The sequence below is a fragment of the Giraffa tippelskirchi genome, chromosome 10 (assembly GCF_054371585.1).
Source record: "Giraffa tippelskirchi isolate mGirTip1 chromosome 10, T2T-mGirTip1v1.2.pri, whole genome shotgun sequence".
NCBI lineage: Eukaryota > Metazoa > Chordata > Mammalia > Artiodactyla > Giraffidae > Giraffa > Giraffa tippelskirchi.
Genome location: NC_137284.1, coordinates 79,434,319 through 79,461,496, shown reverse-complemented (window position 1 = coordinate 79,461,496; position 27,178 = coordinate 79,434,319). Strand labels below are relative to the sequence as shown.

Below are 27,178 nucleotides of genomic sequence, written 5' to 3'. Positions count from 1 at the left end.
ATTACTCAGCTGTCACAAAGTGAAAAAAAAAAGAGTTGGCTAAACACTTTTTTTAACTATAGAAAGGTAGATAAGATAGTGATAAATTACCAAATCTTTCAAGAACTGAGAAAGACCTTAGGCATTTTAATCTGTTTAAAAGTTTTACATTATTAAGATTAAAAAAAAAACATTATTAAAAGGTGCTTGTGGACTGCTGCCACAGCTTTTTGTTTTGTCTATAAAATATTTTGGCTTATTAAATACCCAAAAGCTCTCTTTTAATAAATTTTGTTTCAAAGATGTGTTCATTTTAAATTTGCTTTCAAGAAATAATTCCACATATTCCTGGAAAGAAGAAAAAGCTTCAGAGTATATTTGGTATTAGTCTATAGTAAAGACTGGTTCCAAATAGGAAAAGGAGTCCGTCAAGGCTGTATATTGTCACCCTGCTTATTTAACTTATGTGCAGAGTACATCATGAGAAACGCTGGGCTGGAAGAAACACAAGCTGGAATCAAGATTTCCGGGAGAAATATCAATAACCTCAGATATGTGGATGACACCACCCTTATGGCAGAAAGTGAAGAAGAACTAAAGAGCCTCTTGATGAAGGTGAAAGAGGAGAGTGAAAAAGTTGGCTGAAAGCTCAACGTTCAGAAAACTAAGATCATGGCATCTGGTCCCATCACTTCATGGGAAATAGATGGGGAAACAGTGGAAACAGTGTCAGACTTTATTTTTGGGGGCTCCAAAATCACTGCAGATGGTGACTGCAGCCATGAAATTAAAAGACGCTTACTCCTTGGAAGGAAGGTTATGGCCAACCTAGACAGCATATTTAAAAGCAGAGACATTACTTTGCCAACAAAAGTACGTCTAGTCAAGGCTATGGTTTTTCCGGTAGTCATGTATGGATGTGAGAGTTGGACTGTGAAGAAAGCTGAGCACCAAAGAATTGATGCTTTTGAACTGTGGTGTTGGAGAAGACTCTTGAGAGTCCCTTGGACTGCAAGGAGATCCAATCAATCCATCCTCAAAGAGATCAATCCTGGGTGTTCATTGGAAGGTCTGATGTTGAAGCTGAAACTCCAATACTTCGGGCACCTCATGCGAAGGGTTGACTCATTGGAAAAGACCCTAATGCTGGGTAGGATTGGGGGCGGGAGGAGAAGGGGACGACAGAGGATGAGATGGTTGGATGGCATGACCGACTCGATGGACATGGGTTTGGGTAGACTCTGGGAGTTGGTGATGGACAGAGAGGCCTGGCGTGCTGCAATTCATGGGGTCGCAAAGAGTCGGACACGACTGAGCGACTGAACGGAACTGAACCGATAGTAAAGACAAGACTACAATAAAAAATCTTTCTGGTCATTCATACAGACTTGTGACCTAAGAGTAAAAACAATTCTAACTGCCATTTTAAAATTTAGAGAGAACTAGATATTTCCATTAACTTACTAGTACAAGGCCTCCTTTCATTAGAAAATTGAACTTGCCGTTAATTAATGCTGTCATTCCTGTCGCCAAACACACCTTACCCACATTCTCTTTGTTGTTTTTTGTTGCAGTGGAATGTCTCTCCTGTCAGTCTTTCTTCTAGGTCCTGACCCCATTCACCTTTTCCTTTAGTTATCATCACCTCTCTCCCTCTTCGTACTCCATCTCTTGCCATTTCTGAATCATTCCCACCCGTGCGGAAGCGTGTACTGGTATCCCCTATCTTAAAAGGAGAAACTTTCTCCCTAGAACCTGTATTTCCCTCTCATATGGCTCATTTCCATGTTCTGCTTCATCACCAAACTTCTCACAAATCCTTATACACACTGTTGTCATCTCCTTACCTCAGAGTCACTCTTCATTCTTGTCTAGCCTCTGCCTCTACCACTCCACCAAAGATGATTTTTAAAAGAATACCAATAATCCACAAGCTACCCAAATGTAATGAACATTTCTCTGTCCCCATTGTACTCCATAGTCCAGCTAGAAGAGTTGAAAACTTCTTCTTTCTTGAAAAACCTCTTGGTTTTTTACTTACGTAACACTCCCTGGCTTTTCTGTCTCTCTCTGTACTCGCTGTTTCTCAGGCTTCTTTTACTGTTCGCAGCGTCTTCGTGCCAGTATTCTCTGCGCTCAGTCTTCTGTTGTCTGCTGTTCTTTCTCTCCTCACAACTACACCTCTCTCTGTAGTTTTTTTTTAAATTTATTTGTAATTAATTTATTTTATTTTTAATCTTTAATTTTATTGCTTCACAATATTGTGTGGATTTGAATCAGCCATAGGTATACATAATGTCCCCTCTCTCCTGAACCTCCCTTACACCTCCCACCCCATCCCACCCCTCTAGGTTGTCACAGAGCCCCAGCTTGAGTTCCCTGAGTCATTCAGCAAATTCCTACTATCTATTTTACATATGGTAGTGTATATGTTTCCGTACTGCTCTGTCCATTCATCCCACCCCCTCTTTCCCCCGACCCCATGTCTGTAAGTCTGTTCTCTATGTCTGCATCTACATTGCTGCCTTGCAAATAGGTTCATCAGTACCATCCTTCTAGATTCCATATATATATATGTGTTACTATATGATATTTGTTTTCTCTTTCTGACTTACTTCACTCTGTTTAATAGGCTCTAGGTTCATCCACCTCATTAGAACTGACTCAGATGTGTTCCTTTTTATGACTGAGTAATATTCCTTTGTATATATGTACCACAGCTTCTTTATCTGTTCATCTGTTGATGGACGTCTAGGTTGCTTGCATGTACTAACTTTTATAAATAGTGCTGCAGTGAACATTGGGGTACACGTGTCTTTTCCAGTTATTGTTTCCTCAGGGTTTATGCCCAGTAGTGGGATTGTTGGGTCATATGGTAGTTTTATTCCTAGTTTTTTAAAGGAATCTCCATACTTCTTCCATAGTGGCTGTATAATTTTACATTCCTACCAACAATGCAAGAGGGTTAAATCCCTTTTCTCCACCTCCTCTCCAGCATTTGTTGTTTGTAGATTTTTTTTTTTTTTGATGGTGGCCATTCTGACCAGTGTGAGGTGATATCTCATTGTATCTCTGGAGTTTTAAATACCACCTAGGTAGTCATGACATCACATTTGAATCACTGACTAATTCCGATTTCTTGATTCTTCTCCCCTCTAACCCTGTTCACCCCATTCTTTGAAAGTCGTTTCATTGCCTTACCTAAATGGCCGATGAAGTCAAAATCTAAATTCATATTTGATTCCTTTTTTCCTTCATTCATTATAGCCATTCCATCAGCAAGTCTTTTTGATCCTATTTCCAGAATCTATTTCGAATCTACCCGTTTACCTTTATCATTATGGCTGCAGCAGTAATGCGTACCTCTCTCATCTCTTGCCTACATCCTCCCCTGTTAGCCTCCCAACTGAGATTCCAGTTTGCCCCCTGCCAGCAGCCACCCAGCTTCCAGCCAGTCTTCTTAAAAAGTATTGTAAAAGGGATCCTGTCAATTCCTACTTTAAACATTGAAATGCTTTCTCATTACTTTAGCCAGCAGGCTCTGCAAACGCATTTCCTAACGTCAGATCCTGGTTTCACCAGTTTCTAGCTGTGGAATCTTGGGTAAATTTCTTACTCCCTCTGTGGCATAATAATTGTTGGTGAAATTAAGCAAGATAGTTCATGTAAAGCACTTATAACTATACCTGGTGCTCCGTACCTGTTCACAATTATTATTAATATTATATGGCCTCCAAAGCCCTGTTTTCAGACTTCTTTGGGCCTAAAGACCCAGAATAAACACTTACTCGAGAATATCTTTCCTAATGCCCTTTTTCAAAGTTGGATTCATCTTTACTTTTTCTCCACCTCAACAACCTAGTTGCTTATTTTATACTGCTTGCCATCTCTGTCTCTTCTGTTTATTGCCTGTCCTCTCCCCTAGACTATATGTTTCATAAAGAGGGGTCATGTTTACCTTCTTTATCATTTTATCTCTAGTACATAACACAGTTCTTGCTACATGATGTATTTGTTGATAAAATAGAGAATCTCACATTCTTAGCAAGACTGGAGATTGATTTTTTTGGCCATCTTTTCATTCTGATTCACCTTGTCTTTGAATAAAATAGAACATTTCTTTGTAATGCTGTAATTTGTTTTGTATTTCATGAGGGAGAATCTTATCTCCCCCCACTTCAGGCTTCTTAAATAAAGACTAAAATGGGGAAGAGAACAAGATATTGATAATGGAATTTCTTTGGCTTATAAAATAAGCTTTCTCATATTTGAATATTGTACTTTTAGTATGTAGAATAACCTGTGACTCTCAAATTTTGAAGCGTGATATTGTTCAGTATCAACATCATCTATTCTGGTGGTTCACTTCCCATCCAAAGGATATTTGTTACTGAAGTACCTGAAATGTTTTAAAATAGCCCTTCAGAATAAGCACTAAAGATCACATTGTAGACATATTTCAATTGGAATTAAATTATATGTGTTGAGGAAAAGATTATTATTCTTATTTCAGTGTTATTTTAAGTACCTTTCTAGTGTCTAATATTTTTCTAGTCAACATACAAATCATTGGAAAGAGTACTCCTGATAGAAAGTGGGGACTTTTCTTCCAGATCACAGTAATATCAAGTAGTTGCTGACAATTTTCCTCTGTTTCTAAAATACAGAACTTCTTTAAAGATACAGTCAAACATATAACTCTTTAAATAGAAGTTTTGAATTTATTTTTCATCTTGCTACTTTCAATATTTATAATCCATTTTTGCAAACCAATATGCTGTTTTGGTTTAGATCCTTCTCATAAAAATATTTTCCTTAGGACAAAAAATATTTTCAGCAAAAGGAAATTTTTTTAGTGTACACCTTACTATTATTAGTCATCTTAGCCTTTACTCTTGGCTCATTGGTTACATAATCTTGGTTATATAAGCAAGCTTTATTAATGTTCCAGTTTTTCTGTGAGGTAAAATGAAGAGACCGAAAGTTTACAGTCTTTAGAAGTCTTTGAAAATATTGATAACAAGAATCAGATTTTTAGTCAGAATTATCGATATATTGGCTTGATTAAGGGAATACAACAATTTTTTGTAATAGCTTCTGCCTCTTCAATACACATGAATGACTTGTATCTTTGATTAAATGATAGTATCTAAAATGTCAAGTGACATAAAAATAGCATATTATAAATGAAACCTAAATGTTGATCAGTTTCTTTAAGTGCATTAATTTATTTTCTTAATCAGATCTAATAATGAAAAGTTCAACATACAATGGACAATTCTCTTAACTAGCCTTTTCTCTTCCATTTGTCCTCCCCTCCCCTCTGTTAAAGTAAAGGCATATTAAATCAGGTCTAAGAGATATTGTATTTCAGATATGGTTTTAAGTGGAATTAACTGATTTCACATTTAGTGTAAAATATGACAGTGACAGTCGCTCAGTCGTGTCTGACTCTTTGCAACCCCATAGACTGTAGTCCATGGAATTCTCCAGGTCAGAATACTGGAGTGGGTAGCCTTTCCCTTCTCCACAGGATCTTCCCACCGCAGGGACTGAACCCAGGTCTTCTGCATTGCAGGCGGATTCTTTACCAGCTGAACCACAAGGGAAGCCCAAGAATACTAGAGTGGGTATCTTATCCCTTCTCCAGCAGATCTTCCTGACCCGGGAATCAAACCCGGGTCTCCTGCATTGCAGGTGGATTCTTTACCAACTGAGCTATCAGGGAAGCCCCTATGTTAGCTTAAAAAATCAATAGTAAAACAAAGGCCAGAAAAACTCAGTAAAACAAAATGATATATAAAACACAAGATACATAAATTACCTTTAAGCTTAAAAATTTTCTAAAACCATTTAGTTTTTGTTTTAGGTATTTTTCATTAGTTCCTAGTATAATATTAACATTAGAAAGCAAGCAAAAATAGTTTTGATCTGACTTTTAGAATGTACTTTTAAACATGATGAGTTCAAGGTGGCAAGTAAAAATAGACCTATTCTCATATAGGGAAGTATTGGGAATTATGGGTGATTGCTGATGTCAAATGCCAGAATAAATGCATGTGTCCTGTAGGAAGTGGTGGTCTAGAACCATTGGAATCATAGTTCTTCAAGGAGTTGATCAAATATTCTGTCAACAGCCAATTTAGCCACTGAGGCAGTAACAAAATCTCAAGATACATAGTTTTGTCTAAATATCTTTACCATTTTGTGGAACACCTCAGTTCAATATGTAGGAATTTCTTCCATTTATTTTACTGATCTTTGTTAGGCTGAAACTTTTAGTTTTTCTCCTTTTATGTAAATGGTAACTATTCATTTACATTTTCAAGAAATGTAAATTTACGTACTTCCAAGAAAGAGCATCTAATCCAAGCTAGTCTTCCCACCATGTTTGTTTGTAGCCTTACATCTGTCAGAGGGTAAATATTTGTATTTTCCTTTGTACTTTTTATACATGTGAAATTTCTTACAGGCCATAACAGAGGTTAAATTCTCTTTAAATATTCTTATTTTACAGGAAGTATCATGGTTCAGTAGAAAAGATGTAGAACTTAAGTAAAAATTGGTTTTCTTCCTTAATAAGTGTATCAGCATAATCTTGGGCAAACTGTTTTAACTTGTCTCTCTTCTTGATAATGAAATTGAAACGAATGACAATTGCTTCTGCATTTATTTCGTCGGCTTTGCAAATATCAAGTAATATGATTATAAAAGTATTTGGTAAACTGTGGACTATTCAAAATTGATGATAGTAATATAAGAATATAAACTTTATATGCAGTCTTTATAAGCTCAAGAATATGGAAAAGAGCAAGACGAATTTCATTTATTAAGATGCTTTCCTTTTAGTTAGTGGGGTTATAGAGTGGTGTTCCCTGCCATTGTGTAACATAAAGAGTTATAACAATTTTATTATCCCTGTTCCTGAACATAAACAAGTTTTTGATACTATTTGAAAAATGAATTCAATGATCTTAGATTCTTTTGTGGAAAAATACCTTAAACCCATATTAAATGATATTTTTTTCAAAATATTTATTTTAAATATTTTAAAATAAAACTTTAATATTATAAAAATTAACATTAACCAAAACAGAAGGCTTTACAAGAATTAACAAAGATAGATTCATATTCTCATTTTGTCAAAGATACAGTGAACACTTTCTTTTTCATATGTGGCCACCTAGGTAGCCCATCTGCCCTAGTAGTATTGTAATGTTAAAGGTTAGCATAAATTACTATTAATCACATCTTCCTAGTTCTTAGTTTGGTTAATAAATAACCCTTGGAATTACATAAAATGTATGTTTGTGTTTGTGTTTGTTCTGTGTATATTAATAGAAAAATAATTACATAGTTTTGAAAGGAGGCCAGTTTAAATGACGGTGTTTATCACCTTTCAGTTTACATATATATTGCTTCACTCTTGGAAAAATGCTAGACACTGTATGCCTACTAAACGAGTCACTTTGTGAAGATTCTTTTTAAGAGAGATGTCAACACTTAGAATGATTTTTTCCTTGTTACAATGGCAGCTTTTTTATTCTGTTAAGTATCTGCAAGACTTAAGTGATCGGAGTATGTTCTTGTTTTGACAAAGTTTAGTTCTGTCTACTCTAGCTTGGGCTCTAAGTGATTCTTGTAGCTGAAGCTTCAGTCTGTTTTTAATACATATTCACCCATTTCATTTTTTAGGAGATTTTATGAAGATGGAGCAATTGTCTTGGGTGAGGAAGCAAATATGCTTGCTGGCATGCTCCTTGGACTCAATGCTATTGATTTCAGGTACTTCATCTAACTGTATGTATTCTGATTTAAAATATTCTACCTCATAATAGTTTCTGTTTATGATTTTCTTTCAGTTTTCTAAGTAAAGCATGCAGTTGGATATTGTTTTGATTTGTGTTGTTCCCTTTATAATGAGATCAGTTTTATAAATAGGTTTGCTCTAAAAAAGAGGCTGTCTTAAACTTAAGGAATTAACTGACAAAACTTATTTGCTCTCTGGCTTGGGAAAAAGAAAGCTTGGACCACATCCCCCCGACCAGAAAAATCGTATATTCTGGTAGCACTGAAAGAAGGTTTTAGATCTTATCTCTTAGTATTTTTCAACTACTGTTTTAAAATGAAAAAGAAATGCACTAATGTTGATTCATAGCCAGAAAGATTTTCATTTTCTCATGTGGTGAGATAAAGAGGATGTTGACAGGCTGTCTTAGATACCGTATGTTTATTGTTTTGTTTCTGGAGTATTAAAAATTTTAATATTTGCTTTTATTATCAACAAGGTGAGTTGATTCCAGACTAAGATTACAAGTACTAAAAATGGATATTCTAAGTTCTTCGTAGGTTGTTGGGAGCATCCTTTTGCATTTCATTTATTGATCTAAGATTTTACATTTAGTACTAAAAGTAAAAGGTTTGTCTATTAATAAGAATTCAAACCTGAGAATTAAAGATCATATTTTCATTGAAATATATCACTTAAAAATCCACTGTTAACAAATAAGCATAAAACTTAAAAATCTGCTTTTAGGTCTTGAACTAAAAAATAATGCTCTCGAAAAAGAGACTGTCTTAAACTTAAGAAATTATCTGAGGAAGGGTTAATTCAGTCAATTCCTTAAGTTCCTCAGTTTCACTCAGGTTACTTTTTTCTAGTAAGTCACTTCTTTCTCAAAATACTTTTCTCTTTGTAAGTATAACTTTCCTCTATTTGAAATTTGATAAAGTGGGATTGGGTTAATTAACTTAATTGTTTGGGATGAACGTGGTGAATGCAGCATGAAAGCTGTCTTCATGATTCCTCTAAGGGTGTTAACTTTTTACCGTATGCTGCTGCCTCTGTCTAAATCCTTTACAATTTATTTTTTGGTTGAAAACAAAACTGGGATAATAATATAAACTCTTGGTTTGTTGTAGCTCACTGATATTGTGTAGAAAGCAAATGTCTTAATGATACATTAGTAATGTTTTTGTAAATGAAGGAAAGCCCATATAAAATGTGGCCACTTTGATTCTCTCCTTATTCAAGTCTGGAAAAATACATCCTGCACCCTTGATATTAATATATTAGAGTAAGTATTTTAGCAGGAAAACTTCCCAGAGAAACCAAAAGGTAGTAGTTCATATTTGAAGTTTTTTCTAATCAGTCAGACCTTTTTAGGAAATAGTCAGTGTCACCTGAGAATTTGTATGTAAATGAGAACAACTCTTCATTTGAAAATTCTCTAGTGACCTCTTTGGAGTCTAATAAAGACCAATAATAAAATGAACTATGTAAATAGTATTTGTAAGGATTTCTCAGTAAACCTTGCTTTTGCATGATGTATGTATGTAATAGTGTTATTAATTTTTGTAAGCCCTTGATATTGATGGTAGAATTATCTTTATTGAGGTGATTATAGCAAGTTACATTTAAACTACAAATAAAAAATTCATCTGCAGTTTGATGAAACAAATGTCTCTAACAAGAGATTGTTTATAACACTGAGATTTAAATTTTTATGTATTAATATATTTATTGTCTGTTGTCTTAGCTTCTGCCTAAAGGGAGAAAGATTGGATGGCAACCTTCCTGCTGTAATAGACTATATACCATATTTGAGGTTTACCCAAAGGTATTTGATATTTTGAAATCTTAATTTATAGTTGAATGTCTTATGTAATATATTCATCTGATTACAATTACCTTTTATGGAACATTTATTTCAGTACCAGAAATCATTCAAAAATATAAACTCCAGTTGCATTTTTAGGATATATATAAATATATAGTTTTTACATAATTCTAACCATAGCATAAATATAGTTTTTTAAAAACATCTATTTCTATTTCTGTAGTTAATATACTAGCCTTAATAGCTCTATACTAGTCCATTGAGATTTCAAAACTATAATTTATTATTTAGATTGGTTTTCATGTTATCTCCATTATAATGAAAATAATAATGAACATTTTTATGCAAATAATCTTATTTTGTTTCTTTTGTGAATTTACAGAGTTATTAGGTAAGTACAATGAAAAATTTTGTGACTCTTAAAGTCTGTTCTTAGAGTTGTATCAATTTATCCTATTACCAACATTGTGTGAGAGTAAGTTTTCCCACAATCTCATCAGCATTAAAAATTAATCAGATGAAATCTAAAATTTTTCTTAAGATCTGCTTGCATAATTTATTTCCTGAATAACTGTATACTTCTGAAGTGTTATTATCAGGTCAAAACTGTAAGGGGGAGAGAGTGAGTAATATGTCTGTAAGTAATAGATGTATGTGTATACACACACAGAAGATGCATTTATTGAGTGCCTAAGGCAGTAAAGGCAGAGGAACCAGAGATCAAATTTCCAGCATCCACTGGATCATCAAAAAAGCAAGAGAGTTCCAGAAAAACATCTATTTCTGCTTTATTGACTATGCCAAAGCCTTTGACTGTGTGGATCACAACAAACTGTGGAAAATTCTGAAAGAGATGGGAATACCAGACCACCTGACTGGCCTCCTGAGAAATCTCTATGCAAGTCAGGAAGCAACAGTTAGAACTGGACAGGGAACAACAGACTGGTTCTAAATAGGAAAAGGAGTACGTCAAGGCTGTATATTGTCACCCTGCTTATTTAACTTATATGCAGAGTACATCATAAGAAACGCTGGGCTGGAAGAAGCACAAGCTGGAATCAAGATTGCCGGGAGAAATATCAATAACCTCAGATATGCAGATGACACCACCTTTATGGTAGAAAGCGAAGAAAGACTAAACAGCCTCTTGATGAAAGTGAAAGAGGAGAGTGAAAAAGTTGGCTTAAAGCTCAACATTCAGAAAACTAAGATTATGGCATCTGGTCCCATCACTTCATGGCAAATAGATGGAGAAACAGTGGAAACAGTGGCTGAGTTTATTTTTTTGGGCTCCAGAATCACTGCTGATGGTGACTGCAGCCATGAAATTAAAAGATGCTTACTCCTTGGAAGAAAAGTTAATGACCAACCTAGACAGCATATTAAAAAGCAGAGACTTTACTTTGCCAACAAAGGTCCGTCGACTCAAGGCTATGGTTTTTCCAGTAGTCATGTATGGATCTGAGAGTTGGACTATAAAGAAAGCTGAGTGCCAAAGAATTGATGCTTTTGAACTGTGGTGTTGGAGAAGACTCTTGAGAGTCCCTTGGACTACAGAGAGATCCAACCAGTCCACCCTAAAGGAAATCAGTCCTGAATATTCATTGGAAGGACTGATGTTGAAGCTGAATCCAATACTTTGGCCACCTGATGTGAAGAGCTGACTCATTGGAAAAGACCCTGATGCTGGGAAAGATTGAAGGCAGGAGGAGAAGGGGATGACAGAGGATGAGATGGTTGGATGGCATCATCGACTCAATGGACGTGAGTTTGAGTAAACTCTGGGAGTTGGTGGATGGACAGGGAGGCCTGGCGTGCTGCAGTCCCTGGGGTCACAAAGAGTCAGACACGACTGAGTGACTGATCTGAACTGAACCGAACTGAACTGAAACCAGGAAAAGAAACTTTCCTAGGTTTCTTCTAGATGTCAAGAGTATAGGAATTCTGTAAACTTCTATAAAGGAATACAATCCCTGTACCCAAAATAATCACCATCTAGTAAGAGAAGTCACTATGATTTCAGAGCTAAGAGTGTAAAGATTTTTTAGATGATGAAGGAGAAAGAGGAATAGAGTATTATGGTACAAAGATTTCTAACTTAAGTTAGGATCCCTTGGGAAAGGGATAATTCTGTTACATTAGATCTAGAAAAGAAACACACCAAGATGTTTTGAACAGGCATGAAATTAACACTGGGGATTTATTGGATTATAGGACGCTTTGTGGAGGTAACAGTTCAAAATAATAGTAGTAAATATAAGCGTAATACTATTTATTGCGTGTTTATTAGGCATTGTGTTAAGTGCTTTACTTCTGTTAACTCATTAATCTCCTCAAAAATCAGTGAGGTCGGCACCAGTGTTCTTATTTTTAAGTGAAAAACTGAAACACAGGGAAGTTAAGTAGCTTGTCCATAGACACACAGCAAATCTGTGCAGAGTGGGCCACAATCTGAAATTAGAGAGCAAAATGACAGTTGGAGATAGGAGTTTGGTCATCAGCATGCAGATAGAAAGGCAGTTTTTAGTGATTTAGGAAATGATTTAAATTAAAATATGAAGATAATTATAAATGCAAAATTTCCTCTCTTCTTAAATAAGAGAATGTAGTGATTATTACAGTGCTTTAAAAAAGATACAATCATGGAAGCCTCTCACCTGGTACCCTCAATGAATTTAATGATCTGTATTCTGTGTCTCCAGCTGCTTAGTCACCTTTTGTCCAGTTTTTTTGCAATTTCCTCTTTCTTTGCAATAATCCAAACATGTATTTATTCCTTTGTAGTCATTATATAACAGAGGAATCTTGCCATCTTATTATATAAAGGGTACAAGAACAAGAAGAGAAATATCAATTCAACCTAGTCATAACCCAGCTAGCATTACTGACCATGGAGGTTTTCTTTTTAGAAAGATTTAAACTATCCTAATAGTCATAAAGAACCAATATTTTAAAATTGAATGACTTCCACCCAAATGCACCTGTATTAGACACATTTTAAAAAATTCTATTTGATGCCTAATTATTATAAGAGTCTCAGTTCAGTTCAGTCACTCAGTCATGTCTGACTCTTTGTGACCCCGTGGACTGCAGCACGCCAGGCTTCCCTGTCCATCACAAACTCCCGGTGTTTACTCAAACTCATGTCCATGGAGTCGGTGATGCCATCCAACCATCTTACCCACAGTTGTCCCCTCTCCTCCCGCCTTCATCTTTCCTAGCATCAGAGTTTTTTCAAATGAGTCACTTCTTCACATCAGGTGGCCTAGGTATTGGAGTTTCAGCTTCAACGTCAGTGCTTCCAATGAATATTCAGGACTGATTTCCTTTAGGATGGACTTGTTGGACCTCCTTGCTGTCCAAGGGACTCTCAAGAGTCTTCTCCAACACTACAGTTCAAAAGCATCAATTCTTCAGCGCTCAGCTTTCTTTATAGTCCAACTCTCAGATCCATTCATGACTACTGGAAAAACCATAGCCTTGAGTAGACGGACCTTTGTTGGCAAAGTAAAGTCTCTGCTTTTTAATATGCTGTCTAGGTTGGTCATTAACTTTTCTTCCAAGGAGTAAGCATCTTTTAATTTCATGGCTGCAATCATCATCTGCAGTGATTTTGGAGCCCTCAAAATTAAAGTCTCTCACTGTTTCCACTGTTTGTCCATCTGTTTGCCATGAAGTGATGGGACCGGATACCATGATCTTAGTTTTCTGAATGTTGAGCTTTAAGCCAACTTTTTCACTCTCCTCTTTCACTTTCATCAAGAGGCTCTTTAGTTTTTCTTCACTTTCTGCCATAAAGGTGGTGTCATCTGCATATCTGAGGTTATTGATATTTCTCCCGGCAATCTTGATTCCAGCTTAATGCTTCATCCAGCCCAACATTTCTCATGATGTACTCTGCATGTAGGTTAAATAAGCAGGGTGACAATATACAGCCTTGACGTACTCCTTTCCCAATTTAGAACCAGTCTGTTGTTCCATGTCCAGTTCTAACCGTTGCTTCTTGACCTGCATGCAGATTTCTCAGGAGGCAGGTCAGGTGGTCTGGTATTCCCATCCCTTTAAGAACTTTCCACAGTTTGTTGTGATCCACACAGTCAAAGGCTTTGGCATAGTCAATAAAGCAGAAGTAGATGTTTTTCTGGAATTTTCTTGCTTTTTTGATGATCCGGTGGATGTTGGCAATTTGATCTCTGGTTCCTCTGCCTTTTCTAAATCCAGCTTGAACATCTGGAAGTTCACGGTTCACGTATTGCTGAAGCCCGATTTGGAGAATTTTGAGCATTACTTTGCTAGCGTGTGAGATGAGTGCAGTTGTGCGGTAGTTTAAGCATTCTTTGGCATTGCCTTTCTTTGGGATTGAAATGAAAACTGACCTTTTCCAGTCGTGTGGCCACTGCTGAGTTTTCCAGATTTGCTGGCATATCGAGTGCAGCACTTTCACAGCATCGTCTTTTAGAATTTGAACTAGCTCAACTGGAATTCCATCACCTCCACTAGCTTTGTTCGTAGTGATGCTTTCTAAGGCCCACTTGACTTCACATTCCAGGATGTCTGGCTCTAGGTGAGTGATCACACCATCGTGATTATCTGGGTGGTGAAGATCTTTTTTGTATAGTTCTTCTGTGTATTCTTGCCGCCTCTTCTTAATATCTTCTCCTTCTGTTAGGTACATACCATTTCTGTCCTTTATCGAGCCCATCTTTGCATGAAATGTTCCCTTGGTATCTCTAATTTTCTTGACGAGATCTCTAGTCTTTCTCATTCTGTTGTTTTCCTCTATTTCTTTGCATTGATCACTGAGGAAGGCTTTCTTATCTCTCCTTGCTATTCTTTGGAACTCTGCCTTCAAATGGGTATATACTTCCTTTTCTCTTTTGCCTTTTACTTCTCTTCTTTTCTTAGCTATTTGTAAGGCCTCCTCAGACAACCATTTTGCCTTTTTGCTTTTCTTTTTCTTGGGGATGGTCTTGATCACTGCCTCCTGTACAGTGTCACAAACCTCTGTCCATAGTTCTTCAGGCACTCTGTTTATCAGATCTAATCCCTTGAATCTATTTTCACTTCCACTGTATAATCGTAAGGGATTTGATTTAGGTCATACTTGAATGGTCTAGTGGTTTGCCGTACTTCTTCAATTTAAGTCTGAATTTGGCAATAAGGAGCTCATGGTCTGAGCCACAGTCAGCTCCCGGTCTTGTTTTTGCTGGCTGTATAGAGCTCCATCTTTGGCTGCAAAGAATATAACCAATCTGTTTTTGGTGTCGACCATCTGGTGATGTCCATGTGTAGAGTCTTCTCTTGTGTTGTTGGAAGACGGTGTTTGCTATGATCAGTGTGTTCTCTTGGCAAAACTCTATTAGCCTTTGCCCTGCTTCATTCTATACTCCAAGGCCAAATTTGCCTGATACTCCAGGTGTTTCCTGACTTCCTACTTTTGCATTCCAGTCCCCTGTAATGAAAAGGACATCTTTTTTGGGTGTTAGTTCTAGAAGGTCTTGTTGGTCTTCATAGAACCATTGAATTTCAGCTTCTTCTGCTTTCCTGGTTGGAGCATAGACTTGGGTTACTGTTATATTGAATGATTTGCATTGGAAAGGAACAGAGATCATTCTGTTGTTTTTGAGACTGCATCCAAGTACTGCATTTCGGACTCTTGTTGACTATGATGGCTACTCCATTTCTTCTAAGTGATTCTTGCCTACAATAGTAGATATAATGGTCATCTGGGTTAAATACACCCATTCCAGTCCATTTTAGTTCTCTGATTCCTAAAATGTCTATGTTCACTCTTACCATCTCCTGTTTGACCACTTCCAATTTGCCTTGATTTGTGGACCTGACATTCCAGGTTCTGGTATAAGAGTCTATTCCTCCCCATATTACTGTTTTTAATTTCTTTGGAAAGTAGGTATTTACTGTAGAATAATTAGAAAATACAGAAAGGTAGAAAGTAGAAGAAAGCTTAAGTCTTTCATAATCTTATGTTTACAGAGCTGCCACTAGAATTGTTAACATTTTGTTGAATCACTTTCAGCCTTTTCTGTGCATAGGAATATTTTTTCTTTGATTAAAATGGAATCATGATATTATGTAACTGTTTCCCTTAATACTATATAATGAACACTTTTGCATGGTCTTATCCATCATTCTGTAGCATTGTTTCCTAACGTGAATAGAATTTCATTCTTTATATAGTATGTTAACCCAATTATCGTTGGACTTTTGAACTGCATTCAGTTCCCTGTCATGTACAGTATTGCAGTTAATGTCCTTGCACTACATCTTTTTATGCTGAACCATCATTATTTCTTTAGGTTAAAGTCCTGGAAGTAGAATTTCTTAAATAAATAGTATATATGTTATTAAAACTTTTGAAGCTTGCTGTCAAACCACCCACCAGAGAGGCCATACCAGTTTAGATCCTATCAGCAATATGTGACAGGGCCTACCTCTGTCATTTACAGTTAAGTCTTAAAGGTGTGGCTAATGCTCTAAGTAAAAAATATCCTTTTGTTTTTGGTTTGCATTTATTTGATTGCTGGTGAAGGTGAACTTTAAAAATATTAGTTATTAGTCTTTTAAAATAGAGTTTATGCTTCTGAAGCTAAATATGTGAAATATGTTAATAGAAAACATCCTAAAATATATTTCATATTTAAAATTGGTTTAATTAAGTTTTAAATTGTGTATCAGTGATATAAACTTTTCTGAGTTACTGCTTGATATAACTTTAAACATCTTCCCTAGTGGCACAGACAGTAAAGCGTCTGCCTACAGTAGCATCTGCCTTCAATGTGGGAGACCCGAGTTCGATCCCTGGTTTGGGAAGATAACCTGGAGAAGGAAATGGCAACCCACTCCAGTACTCTTGCCTGGACAATTCCATGGATGGAGGAGCCTGGTAGGCTACAGTCCATGGGGTCGCAAAGAGTCGGACACGGCTGAGCGACTTCACTTTCACTTTCACTTTCTTGAAATGATTTTAGGCCAAAAAAGTCTAGCAGTAGCTGATGATTGTTGGTCTTTTATAATGCCTTCAGTTTTTCACTTTTAAATATAACATGCTTATAGTTAAGTATTTGTATTTAGAATGATTATTTTCTAAAGAGGCAAATTTCTACAGACAGAACTGCTGAGTTTAAAAGATTGTAAATTATCAAGTATGCTGTTAAATTGCTTTTCATATATAGTTTAGCTGTAGCTTTTCATATATAGTTGGCTGTCCATATCAGGTTCCACATCTGTGAATCAACCAACTGTGGATCAAATGTATACAGGACTTGGACATGTAAGAGACTTGAGCTTCCATGGACTTTGCTATCTCAGGGGGCTCCTGGAAACAGTCCTTCATGAATACTGAGGGACCTGTTTACCCTGTCTCTTCCCCTCGCTAAGCATTTTTCTACCAAAGGCCAGTCTTTTGGCCTGTGTACTGCACCGCATCCTCTCTCTTCTGTTACGGTCTTAGCTCTCACAGTTGTCCTTTTCCATTAACCTTCCTTTTTCTAGACCTTCCTGCACATCATAGCATATAAGCATGTTGTCATTTTTCCCTTCTTGAAAAAAGGAACCAAGAAATGTTCCCCAACCCCAAGTTCAACACATCTAATCTATTCCTTAGTACCCTTTCTTTTATGACGGAACTGTGCCTCCTTTCTCTCTTGATGGCTCAGATGGTAAAGAATCTGCCTGCAATGCAGGAGACCCAGGTTTGATCCCTGGGTTGGAAAGATCCTGTGGAAAAGGTAATGGCAACCCACTCCGGTATTCTTGGCTGCAGATCCCACAGACAGAGAAGCCTGGAGGGCCACAGTCCATGGGATGCAAAGAGTCGGACACGACTGAGTGACTACCACTTTCACTTCTCTTGAGCTAGTCAAATGAGGTTTTAATACCTACCACTGAAACTACTCTTTTCAGAGTCAGCAGGAATGTCTCCTTGCCAAAGCCACAAGTCAGCTTCCTCACCTTACTTGACCTTTGAGCAGTGTTGGATACACACAACTCCTCCTCTCAGCACTTCGCTAGTTTTCCTCCTATTTGCTCCTTCTTACTCTCTTTCACTGCTTTCTTCTCACTTCCCCAACGTCTAAATGTTGGACTCTTTCCGAGCTCAGTTCTAAATTGTCTTCTCTGCCTGCACTCACTAAGTAGTTGCATCCAGTTTCATGGCTTTATTTTTTTTATATTAAATTAGTTTATTTATCTATTTTTTAACTTTACAATATTGTATTGGTTTTGCCATACATTGACATGAATCTACCATGGGTGTACATGATTTCCCCTTCCAGAACCCCCCTGCCACCTCCCTCCCCATCCCATCCCTCCGGGTCATCCCGTTGCACCAGCCCGAGCACCCTGTATCATGCATCGAACCTGGACTGGCGATTCGTTTCACATATGATAACTTACATGCTTCAGTGTCATTCTCCCATATCATCCCGCCCTCGCCCTCTCCCATAGAGTCCATAATACTGTTCTATGTATCTGTGTCTCTTTTGCTGTCTCGCATACAGGGTTATCTTTACCAATTGACTAAATACCATATATATGTATTAGTATACTGTATTGGTGTTTTTCTTTCTGGCTTACTTCACTCTGTATAATAGGCTCCAGTTTCATCCACCTCATTAGAACTGATTCAAATGTATTCTTTTTAATGGCTCAGTAATATTCCATTATGTATATGTACCACAGCTTCCTTATCCATTCGTCTACTCTTGAACATCTAGGCTGCTTCCATGTCCTGGCTATTATAAACACTGCTGCGATGAACATTGTGGTACACGTGTCTCTTTAAAGTCTGGTTTCCTCAGTGTGTATGCCCAGCAGTGGGATTGCTGGGTCATATGGCAGCTCTATTTCCAGTTTTTTGAGGAATCTCCACACTGTTCTCCATAGTGGCTGTACTAGTTTGCATTCCCACCAACAGTGTAAGAGGGTTCCCTTTTCTCCACACCCTCTCCAGTATTTATTGCTTGTAGTCTTTTGGATAGCCGCCATTCTGATGGGCGTGTGATGGTACCTCATTGTGGTTTTCATTTGCATTTCTCTGATAATGAGTGATGTTGAGCATCTTTTCATGTGTTTGTTAGCCATCTGTATGTCTTCTTTGGAGAAGTGTCTGTTTAGTTCTTGGCCCGCTTTTTGATTGGGTCGTTTATTTTTCTGGAATTGAGCTGCAGGAGTTGCTTGTATGTTTTTGAGATTAATTCTTTGTCCATTGTTTTGTTTGCTATTATTTTCTCCCATTTTGAAGGCTGTCTTTTCACCTTGCTTATAGTTTCCTTTCTTGTGCAAAAGCTTTTAATTTTAATTAGGTCCCATTTGTTTGTTTTTGCTTTTATTTCCAATATTCTGGGAGGTGGGTCATAGAGGATCCTGCTGTGGTTTATGTCAGAGAGTGTTTTACCTATGTTTTCCTCTAGGAGTTTTATAGTTTCTGGTCTTACGTTTAGATCTTAATCCATTTTGAGTTTATTTTTGTGTATGGTGTTAGAAAGTGTTCTAGTTTCATTCTTTTACAAGTGGTTGACCAGTTTTCCCAGCACCACTTGTTAAAGAGATTGTCTTTTCTCCATTGTATATTCTTGCCTCTTTTGTCGAAGATAAGGTGTCCATAGGTGTGTGGATTTATCTCTGGGCTTCCTATTTTGTTTCATTGATCTATATTTCTGTCCTTGTGCCAGTACCATACTGTCTTGATGACTGTGGCTTTGTAGTAGGGTCTGAAGTCAGGCAGGTTGATTCCTCCAGTTCCATTCTTCTTTCTCAAGATTGCTTTGGCTGTTCGAGGTTTTTTGTATTTCCATACAAATTGTGAAATTATTTGTTCTAGTTCTGTGAAAAATACCATTGGTAGCTTGATAGGGATTGCATTGAATCTATAGATTGCTTTGGGTAGTATACTCATTTTCACTATATTGATTCTTCCGATCCATGAACACGGTATATTTCTCCATCTGTTTATGTCCTCTTTGATTTCTTTCACCAGTGTTTTATAGTTTTCTATATATAGGTCTTTTGTTTCTGTAGGTAGATATATTCCTAAGTATTTTATTCTTTTCGTTGCGATAGTGAGTGGAATTGTTTCCTTAATTTCTCTCTCTCTTTTCTCGTTGTTAGTGTATAGGAATGCAAGGGATTTCTGTGTGTTAATTTTATATCCTGCAACTTTACAATATTCATTGATTAGCTCTAGTAATTTTCTGGTGGAGTCTTGAGGGTTTTCTATGTAGAGGATCATGTCATCTGCAAACAGTGAGAGTTTTCCTTCTTTTCCAATCTGGATTCCTTTTATTTCTTTTTCTTCTCCGATTGCTGTGGCCAAAACTTCCAAAACTATGTTGAATAGTAGTGGTGAAAGTGGGCATCCTTGCCTTGTTCCTGACTTTAGGGGAAATGCTTTCAATTTTTCACCATTGAGGATAATGTTTGCTGTGGGTTTGTCATATATAGCTTTTATTATGTTGAGGTATGTTCCTTCTATCCCTGCTTTTTGGAGGGTTTTTATCATAAATGGGTGTTGAATTTTGTCAAAGGATTTCTCTGCATCTATTGAAATAATCACATGGTTTTTATTTTTCAGTTTGTTAATGTGGTGTATTACATTGATTGATTTGCGGACATTGAAGAATCCTTACATCCCTAGGGTAAAGCCCACTTGGTCGTGATGTAGTTTCATGGCTTTAAACACTATACTGCTCTTTCCCATATGTATGCTTCCACCTGGAACACTACTCTGAACTCTGGACTCATACACGCAGCTGCCAACTTGACATCTCCACCTGGATGTGTAATAAGCTCCTCAGATGAATCATGTACAATAAAGAACTCCTAATCCCACCACTGTCACCTCTGAAAAAGAAACACACTTCTTCCTTTAGTCTTTGCCATTCCTAGAATGGTAGTTCTAGCATGCCAGTTGCTTATGCTCAAAAGCTTTGGGGTCAGTGTTGAATTCTCTCTTCCATAATCCATCAGTAAATATTTTTGCACCACCACTGTCACCTCCTAAACTTAAGTATGGAGACTTGCAAGAGTCTTCAAGCTCCACCTCTGACGCCTGTCATTTTTTCTCCTTAGAACAGCCAGAGTGATCCTTTAGGAATATGTCAAATAATTTCATTCCTCTGTTCAAAACTTTCCAGTAGTTGCTTTCCTTCTGACTCAAAGTGAAAGACAAAATTCCTAAATTTACCCAGCCTCCAGTTCCTCTCTGATGTCACGTCCTATTCCCTGCCTTCTTACTCACTGTGCTTCAGTAACACTGGCCACTTTGTTATTCCTTGAGTACACCCAGCCCACATATGCATCTTTCTGTTTTCTCTACTAGGAACACAGTCACTCTCCAGATATTTGCATGGCTACTTCCCTCATCTTCTCTAAAACTCTGCTTAGTACCATCACAGTCAGGAAGCCTGCACGGAACATTCTCCCTAAAGAGTGATACCAGTTCCCTTGACTGGGGTGACCTCAAGCAACTATTTTTCATCTCTTATTCTCATTTTCTTCCTTTGTTGAATGAACTTATTAGATAGTACAGCAATACTTCATGGGGTTATCATGAGGACTAATGAGGTAATGTACATGAAGTGTTCACACAGTTCCTTGGATCCCTATAGTTAGTATTTATTTTCCTCCTTGTCCTCACAAGGAACTTCCTTATTATCAGTTCTTCCTTTCTACTCTTAGGTAGTTTTAAATTATATATTATTTATGTTGTTATTATATATTATTTTGTTCTACCTTCTTTGGGTGTATAATGGTCTTTTCTTACCTTTTTATAAAATAAGGTCTATTGAGATATCATTGACAGGTAAAATTTTAAGGTATTTAAAGTATACATCATGATGATTTGATACCATATTCTTATAATATATGGCTTCCCAGATAGCTCAGTGGTAAAGAACCCACCTGCCATCCCTGGGATTGGGAAGATCCCCTGGAGAAGGAAATGGCAACCCAATCCAATATTCTTGCCTGGGAAGGCCCATGGAAGAGGAGCCTGGCAGGCTGTAGTCCGTGGGATCACAAAAAGTCGGACACAACTGAATACATTCTTCCTACCTCTGATAATGTACACCTTGTGGAAGGATTTTCCCCGTCTCATTAACTAACATATCCATCATCTCACATATTTAACTTTTTATGTGTGTGGGAGAACATTTAAGTTCTACTTTTGTAACCAATTTCAGTTATTCAATAGTGTTATCAACTATTATCACCATGTTTAACATTAGATCCTCAGACTTTATTAATCTTACAGCTGAAAGTTTGTACCCTTTTACCAACCTCTCCCTAGTCTTCACTACCCTCTGGGAACGACTTTTCTACTCATTATTTTTATGAGGTTTACTTTTAAGATTTCACATGTAAGTGATAACCTTCAATATTTGTCTTTGACTTATCTCACTTAGTATAGCGCCCTCAAGATTCTTCATGTTGTTGCCAGTGGCAGGATTTCCTAACCTCTTGTGGCTGAACAGGATTCCATTGTATGTATGTACACACCACATCTTCTTTATCCACTCATCTGTTGATGGACACACAGGTCCCGTCCATATATTGATTACTTACGCTTCAGTAAAGAAGAGAGTACCGATATCTCTTGAAGATTCTGTTTTTATTTCCTTTTGATATATACCTAGAAGTGGGATTGCTAGACCATACAGTAGTTCTATTTTCAATTTTTTTGAGGAACCTTCTTACTGTTTTCCAAAAATCCAATTGATTTTCCATAATCAGTTGACATGGGCTCCCTTTTCTCCACATCCACATCCTTGTCAACACTTATCTTCTTGATTATAGCCATTCTTTTTTTTAAGATGGCCATTCTTGACAGATGGCGCTAATGGTAAAGAACCTGCCTGCCAATTTAGGCGACTTAAGAGATGCAGGTTTGACCCCTAGATGGGGAAGATCCTCTGGAGAAGGAAATGGCAACCCACTCCAGTATTCTTGCCTGGAGAATCCCATGGACAGAGGAACCTGTCGCAAAGAGTCAGACACGACTGAAGCGACTTAGCATGCATGCATGCGTTCTGATAGATGTTAAGTGAGATCTTGTGATTTTGATTTTCATTTCCCTGATAAGTGATGTTGAGTACCTTTTCATGTACCTGTTGACTCTATATCTTTTTGGAAAGACATACTATTTGTATGTCTATGTCTTTTTTGGAAAAATATTTACTCCATTCCTTTCCTATTTTTCAGTCACATTGTTTTTTTTTTTTTTGCAGTTGAGTTCTCTTAGATATTAACTCCTTATCAGATATATAATTTGCAGTTATTTCCTTCCTTTCAGTAGGTTGCCTTTTCATTCCGTCACTGGCTTACTTTTCTATGCAGGAGACTTTTAGTCTGATGTAGGCCCACTTCTTAATTTTTGCTTTTGCGTTTTTTTTTTTTTTTGACTGTGTGTGTGTGTCTGTCAAATCCAAAAATCATTGTCAAGATTGATGTCAAAAAACTCACTGTGACACAAAACCCACTGTGTTTTCTTCTAGAATTTTTACAGTTTCGGGTCTTGTATTCAAATCTTTAATCAATTCAGAAATGATTTTTGCATATGATATAAGATATGCATATGGTATACAATACAGGATATACGATGTGCATATGGTATAAGATATAAGGTCTAGTTTCATTTTTGTGTGTGGCTGACCAGTTTTCTCAGCACCATTTGTTGGAAAAACTATCTTTCCCCATTGTATGTTCTTAACTCCTTTGTCATAAATATACACATGGGTTTATTTCTGGGCTCTCTGTTCTGTTTTATTAATTTATGTATCTGTATTTATGCCAGTATTGTACTGTTTTGGTTACTGTAGATTTGTAATGTATTTTGAAAGCAGGAAGTGTGATGCCTCCAGTTTTGTTCTTCCTCTAAATTGCTTTGGCTATTGGGTGTATGTTATGGTCCCATACAAATTTTAGAATTGTTCATTTTATTTCTGTGAAAAATGCATTGGAATTTTTGTAGGCATCACATTAAATATGTAGATTGATTTAGGTAGTATGGAAATTTTAACAATATTAGGTCTTTCAATTTGTGAACACAAAATTATCTTTCCATTTAAGTATGTCTTCTGCAGGTTTTCATCAACATCTTATAGTGTTTAGTGTACAGGTCTTCCACCTTCATAGTTAAATTTTTTGTAGATATTTTATTCTTTTTTGATGCAACTGAAAATGACATTGTTCTCTTAATTTCTCTTTCTGACAGTTGATCGTTAGTATATGGAAATGCAACTGGTTTTTGTATATTGGTGTTTATCCTGCAACTTTACTGAATTTGTTTATTAGTTCTTAGAATAATTAGTTCTAATATTCAAACTATTGAATATTAGTTTTTTTGGTAGTCTTTAGGATTTTGATATATAATATCATGTCATATATGAATAGTGACGGTTTTCTTCCTTTTTTACTTGGATGCCTTTTATTTCTTTTTCTTGCCTAACTGCTCTCTCATTAGAACTTCCAATGTTGAATATAAGTGATGAGAGTGGGCACTCTTGTCTTATTCCTAATCTTAGAAGAAAAGCTTTCAGCTTTTTAGCGTTTAATATGATGTTAGCTGTGGGCTCAATGTAAATAGCCTGTATTATGTTGAAGTATATTCCCTATGCCCAGTTTGTTGAGAGCTTTTATGATCTTTTCTTTCTCAAAACTTAAATTTACTTCTTTTCTTATAAGTAAATAAGGCTTATAAACATCCCTTGAAGTGCTACTTCAGCTGCATCCTAAAAGTTTGATGTTATTTTTGTTGTTTCAAGTACAGTTTCCATTATAATTTTTTTGACCAAAGGTTATTTGGAATGTAATTTTTAATTTTCAGATATTTTCAGTGCCTTTGATTTGGTTATGATTAATGAATGTGGTCTACATAATATTATAGTTATTATAATAGTTGCTTGAAATTTATTGAGAAATGATCTAGAATCAGTGGTATTCCAGTGAGTGGGTCCAATATTCACTAGATTATGCTTGTTAATGGTATTGTTCTAATACAGTATTTTAGGTCCTTTCTCACTTATCCTTTTTTTCATCTTTTTAATTATTTAAATGTAGTAAGTTCTTCACTATGATATTTGATTTGTCAGTTTTTCCTTGAGGTCCTTTGATTTTTACTGCATATTTTTTAAACTTAACTTGTCAGATGCATACAAGTTTAGAATTCTTTATTCATCCTGATGTAATATGTAGTAATTTAAAAAAAATCCTTGAAGTTTACTTAGTCAATATTAATGGAGTCTAACCAGTTTTGTTTAGATTAATATTTTTCTAGTGTCTTTTTTTTAAAACTATATTTAATCTAACATACCTTCCATTTAGTATGTGAGAAATTGGTTTGACAGCTGTAGTAATATGTCATTAGTTGTAAGTTGTACCCTGATTTCAGGTGTGTTAATATGTGAAAAAATGTACGGTAAGAACTGATAAAATAGAGTTCATTTAACCTTTCATGCCTTTATGTTTTTAAAGTACACACATACACACACATTTTAAAAATAGTACTTGAGTTTAAAAACTCTAGTCTAATGGGCTTTATGTTTTAACTGAGGTGCTTAGGGTATTTACTGATATTTTTGGGTTGATATCCACTCTGTTGCTTTCTTAGGGCTTCCCAGGTGGCGCTAGTGTTAAAGAACCCACCTGCCAATGCAAGAGATATAAGAGATGCAGGTTCGATCCCTGGATCAGGAAGATCCCCTGGAAGAGGGCACGGCAACCCACCAGTATTCATGCCTGGAGAATCCTATGGACAGAGGAGCCTGGCGGGCTACAGTCCATGGGGTTGCACAGAGTCAGACACGACTGCAGTGACTTAGCGCAGCACAGCACACAACACATTCTTACTTTCTGTTTGTCCTACATTCTTTTCTACTCTTTCTGTCTTCTTCTATGATTCTTTTTTTTGGGGGGGATTAACTTTTCTTCTGCCATTTTATTCCTTACTCATTTATAATTTATAGACTCTTCTTTTATTAGGCTTCTTTTATAGGCTCTTCTTTTACTGGTGGTACTTTTACTAGTTTTACTATGCATATGTAAACCTTAGCAAAGGCTAAATTTAATATCTTTACCACTTATCCAGATAAATGAGGACCTTGTATTGTTTTAACTCTATAATCATCTCATTCTTGACATATGCTATTACTGTCCAGAATTGTAAGTTTGTTGTTGGTTTATTTAAAGCTCCATAAAACTAGGCATTATTGTTAGTGTTCTGTACTCAGTTTGTTTAGGTTTACCCATAAGTTCACTATTGTTCTTTGCTTAGTGCTTCTTAATTCAGTTTCACTTTTCCTAAATTACAATCATTAGGAAGTTTCTTTTAGTGAGAATTTGTTGGTAAATCCCTTAAGTTTTAGTTTTCTGGAAATATGCTTACATTGCCCTCCTTCGGGAAAGACAATTATGCTGTACTTGCTAGCCTGTTTCAGCAGCTATTTTTTCTTAGCATGTTGAAAATCTTTAATAAATACTGCAATTTCTTCATATCTACCTTAAATGTTACTAATTCTCTTAAGTTTATCTGCTTTTTAGCTAATTCATTTAATTTTTAATGTCAAATACCATCGTTTAAGAGCTCTGCTTGTCTCTTTTTCAAAACTGAAACTTTATTATCAGCCGCCCAGAGCCACAGATGTGACAGGCAGACTTCATTTGGCATGTGCTTGCTCACTGGTTTGTTTCTGAGATCATTAGCTAAGAACATCACCTGGGTTGAACTTTTATGTTCAGTTCAGTCGCTCAGTCGTGTCTGACTCTCTGCGACCCCATGAATTGCAGCACGCCAGGCCTCTCTGTCCATCACCAACTCCCAGAGTCTACCCAAACCCATGTTCATCGAGTCGGTGATGCCATCCAACCATCTCATCCTCTGTCGTCCCCTTCTCCTCCCGCCCCCAATCCTACCCAGCATTAGGGTCTTTTCCAATGAGTCAACCCTTCGCATGAGGTGCCCAAAGTATTGGAGCTTCAGCTTCAACATCAGACCTTCCAATGAACACCCAGGATTGATCTCTTTTAGGATGGATTGATTGGGTCTCCTTGCAGTCCAAGAAACTCTCAAGAGTCTTCTCCAACACCACAGTTCAAAAGCATCAATTCTGCGGCGCTCAGCTTTCTTCACCGTCCAACTCTCACATCCATACATGACCACTGGAAAAACCATAGTCTTGACTAGACGGACTTTTGTTGGCAAAGTAATGTCTCTGCTTTTAAACATGCTATCTAGGTTGGCCATAACCTTCCTTCCAAGGAGTAAGCGTCTTTTAATTTCATGGCTGCAGTCACCATCAGCAGTGATTCTGGAGCCCAAAAAAGTAAAGTCTGACACTGTTTCCACTGTTTCCCCATCTATTTCCCATGGAGTGATGGGACCAGATGCCATGATCTTAGTTTTCTGAACGTTGAGCTTTAAGCCAACTTTTTCACTCTCCTCCTTCACCTTCATCAAGAGGCTCTTTAGTTCTTCTTCACTTTCTGCCATAAGGGTGGTGTCATCCGCATATCTGAGGTTATTGATATTTCTCCCGGCAATCTTGATTCCAGCTTATGTTTCCTCC

At 36.7% G+C, this 27,178-nt stretch overlaps 1 protein-coding gene across 15 annotated transcripts in view; it reads left to right on the top strand.

Moving 5' to 3' along the window:
- Positions 1–27,178, top strand: part of RUNDC3B (RUN domain containing 3B) — a 156,376-nt gene that overhangs the window by 71,770 nt on the left and 57,428 nt on the right. For 13 of the 15 annotated variants that reach the window (XR_014067453.1, XR_014067451.1, XR_014067450.1 and 10 more), the window contains 2 exons: positions 7,675–7,764; positions 9,519–9,599. Coding sequence is in view for 12 of the 15 variants with exons in the window: in XM_081536490.1 (XP_081392616.1) it covers positions 7,675–7,764; positions 9,519–9,599 (171 nt within the window). In the remaining 3 variants the exon portion in view is untranslated. The remainder of the gene's footprint in view (positions 1–7,674; positions 7,765–9,518; positions 9,600–27,178) is intronic. The other 2 variants (XM_081536488.1, XM_081536482.1) reach the window with 1 other exon arrangement.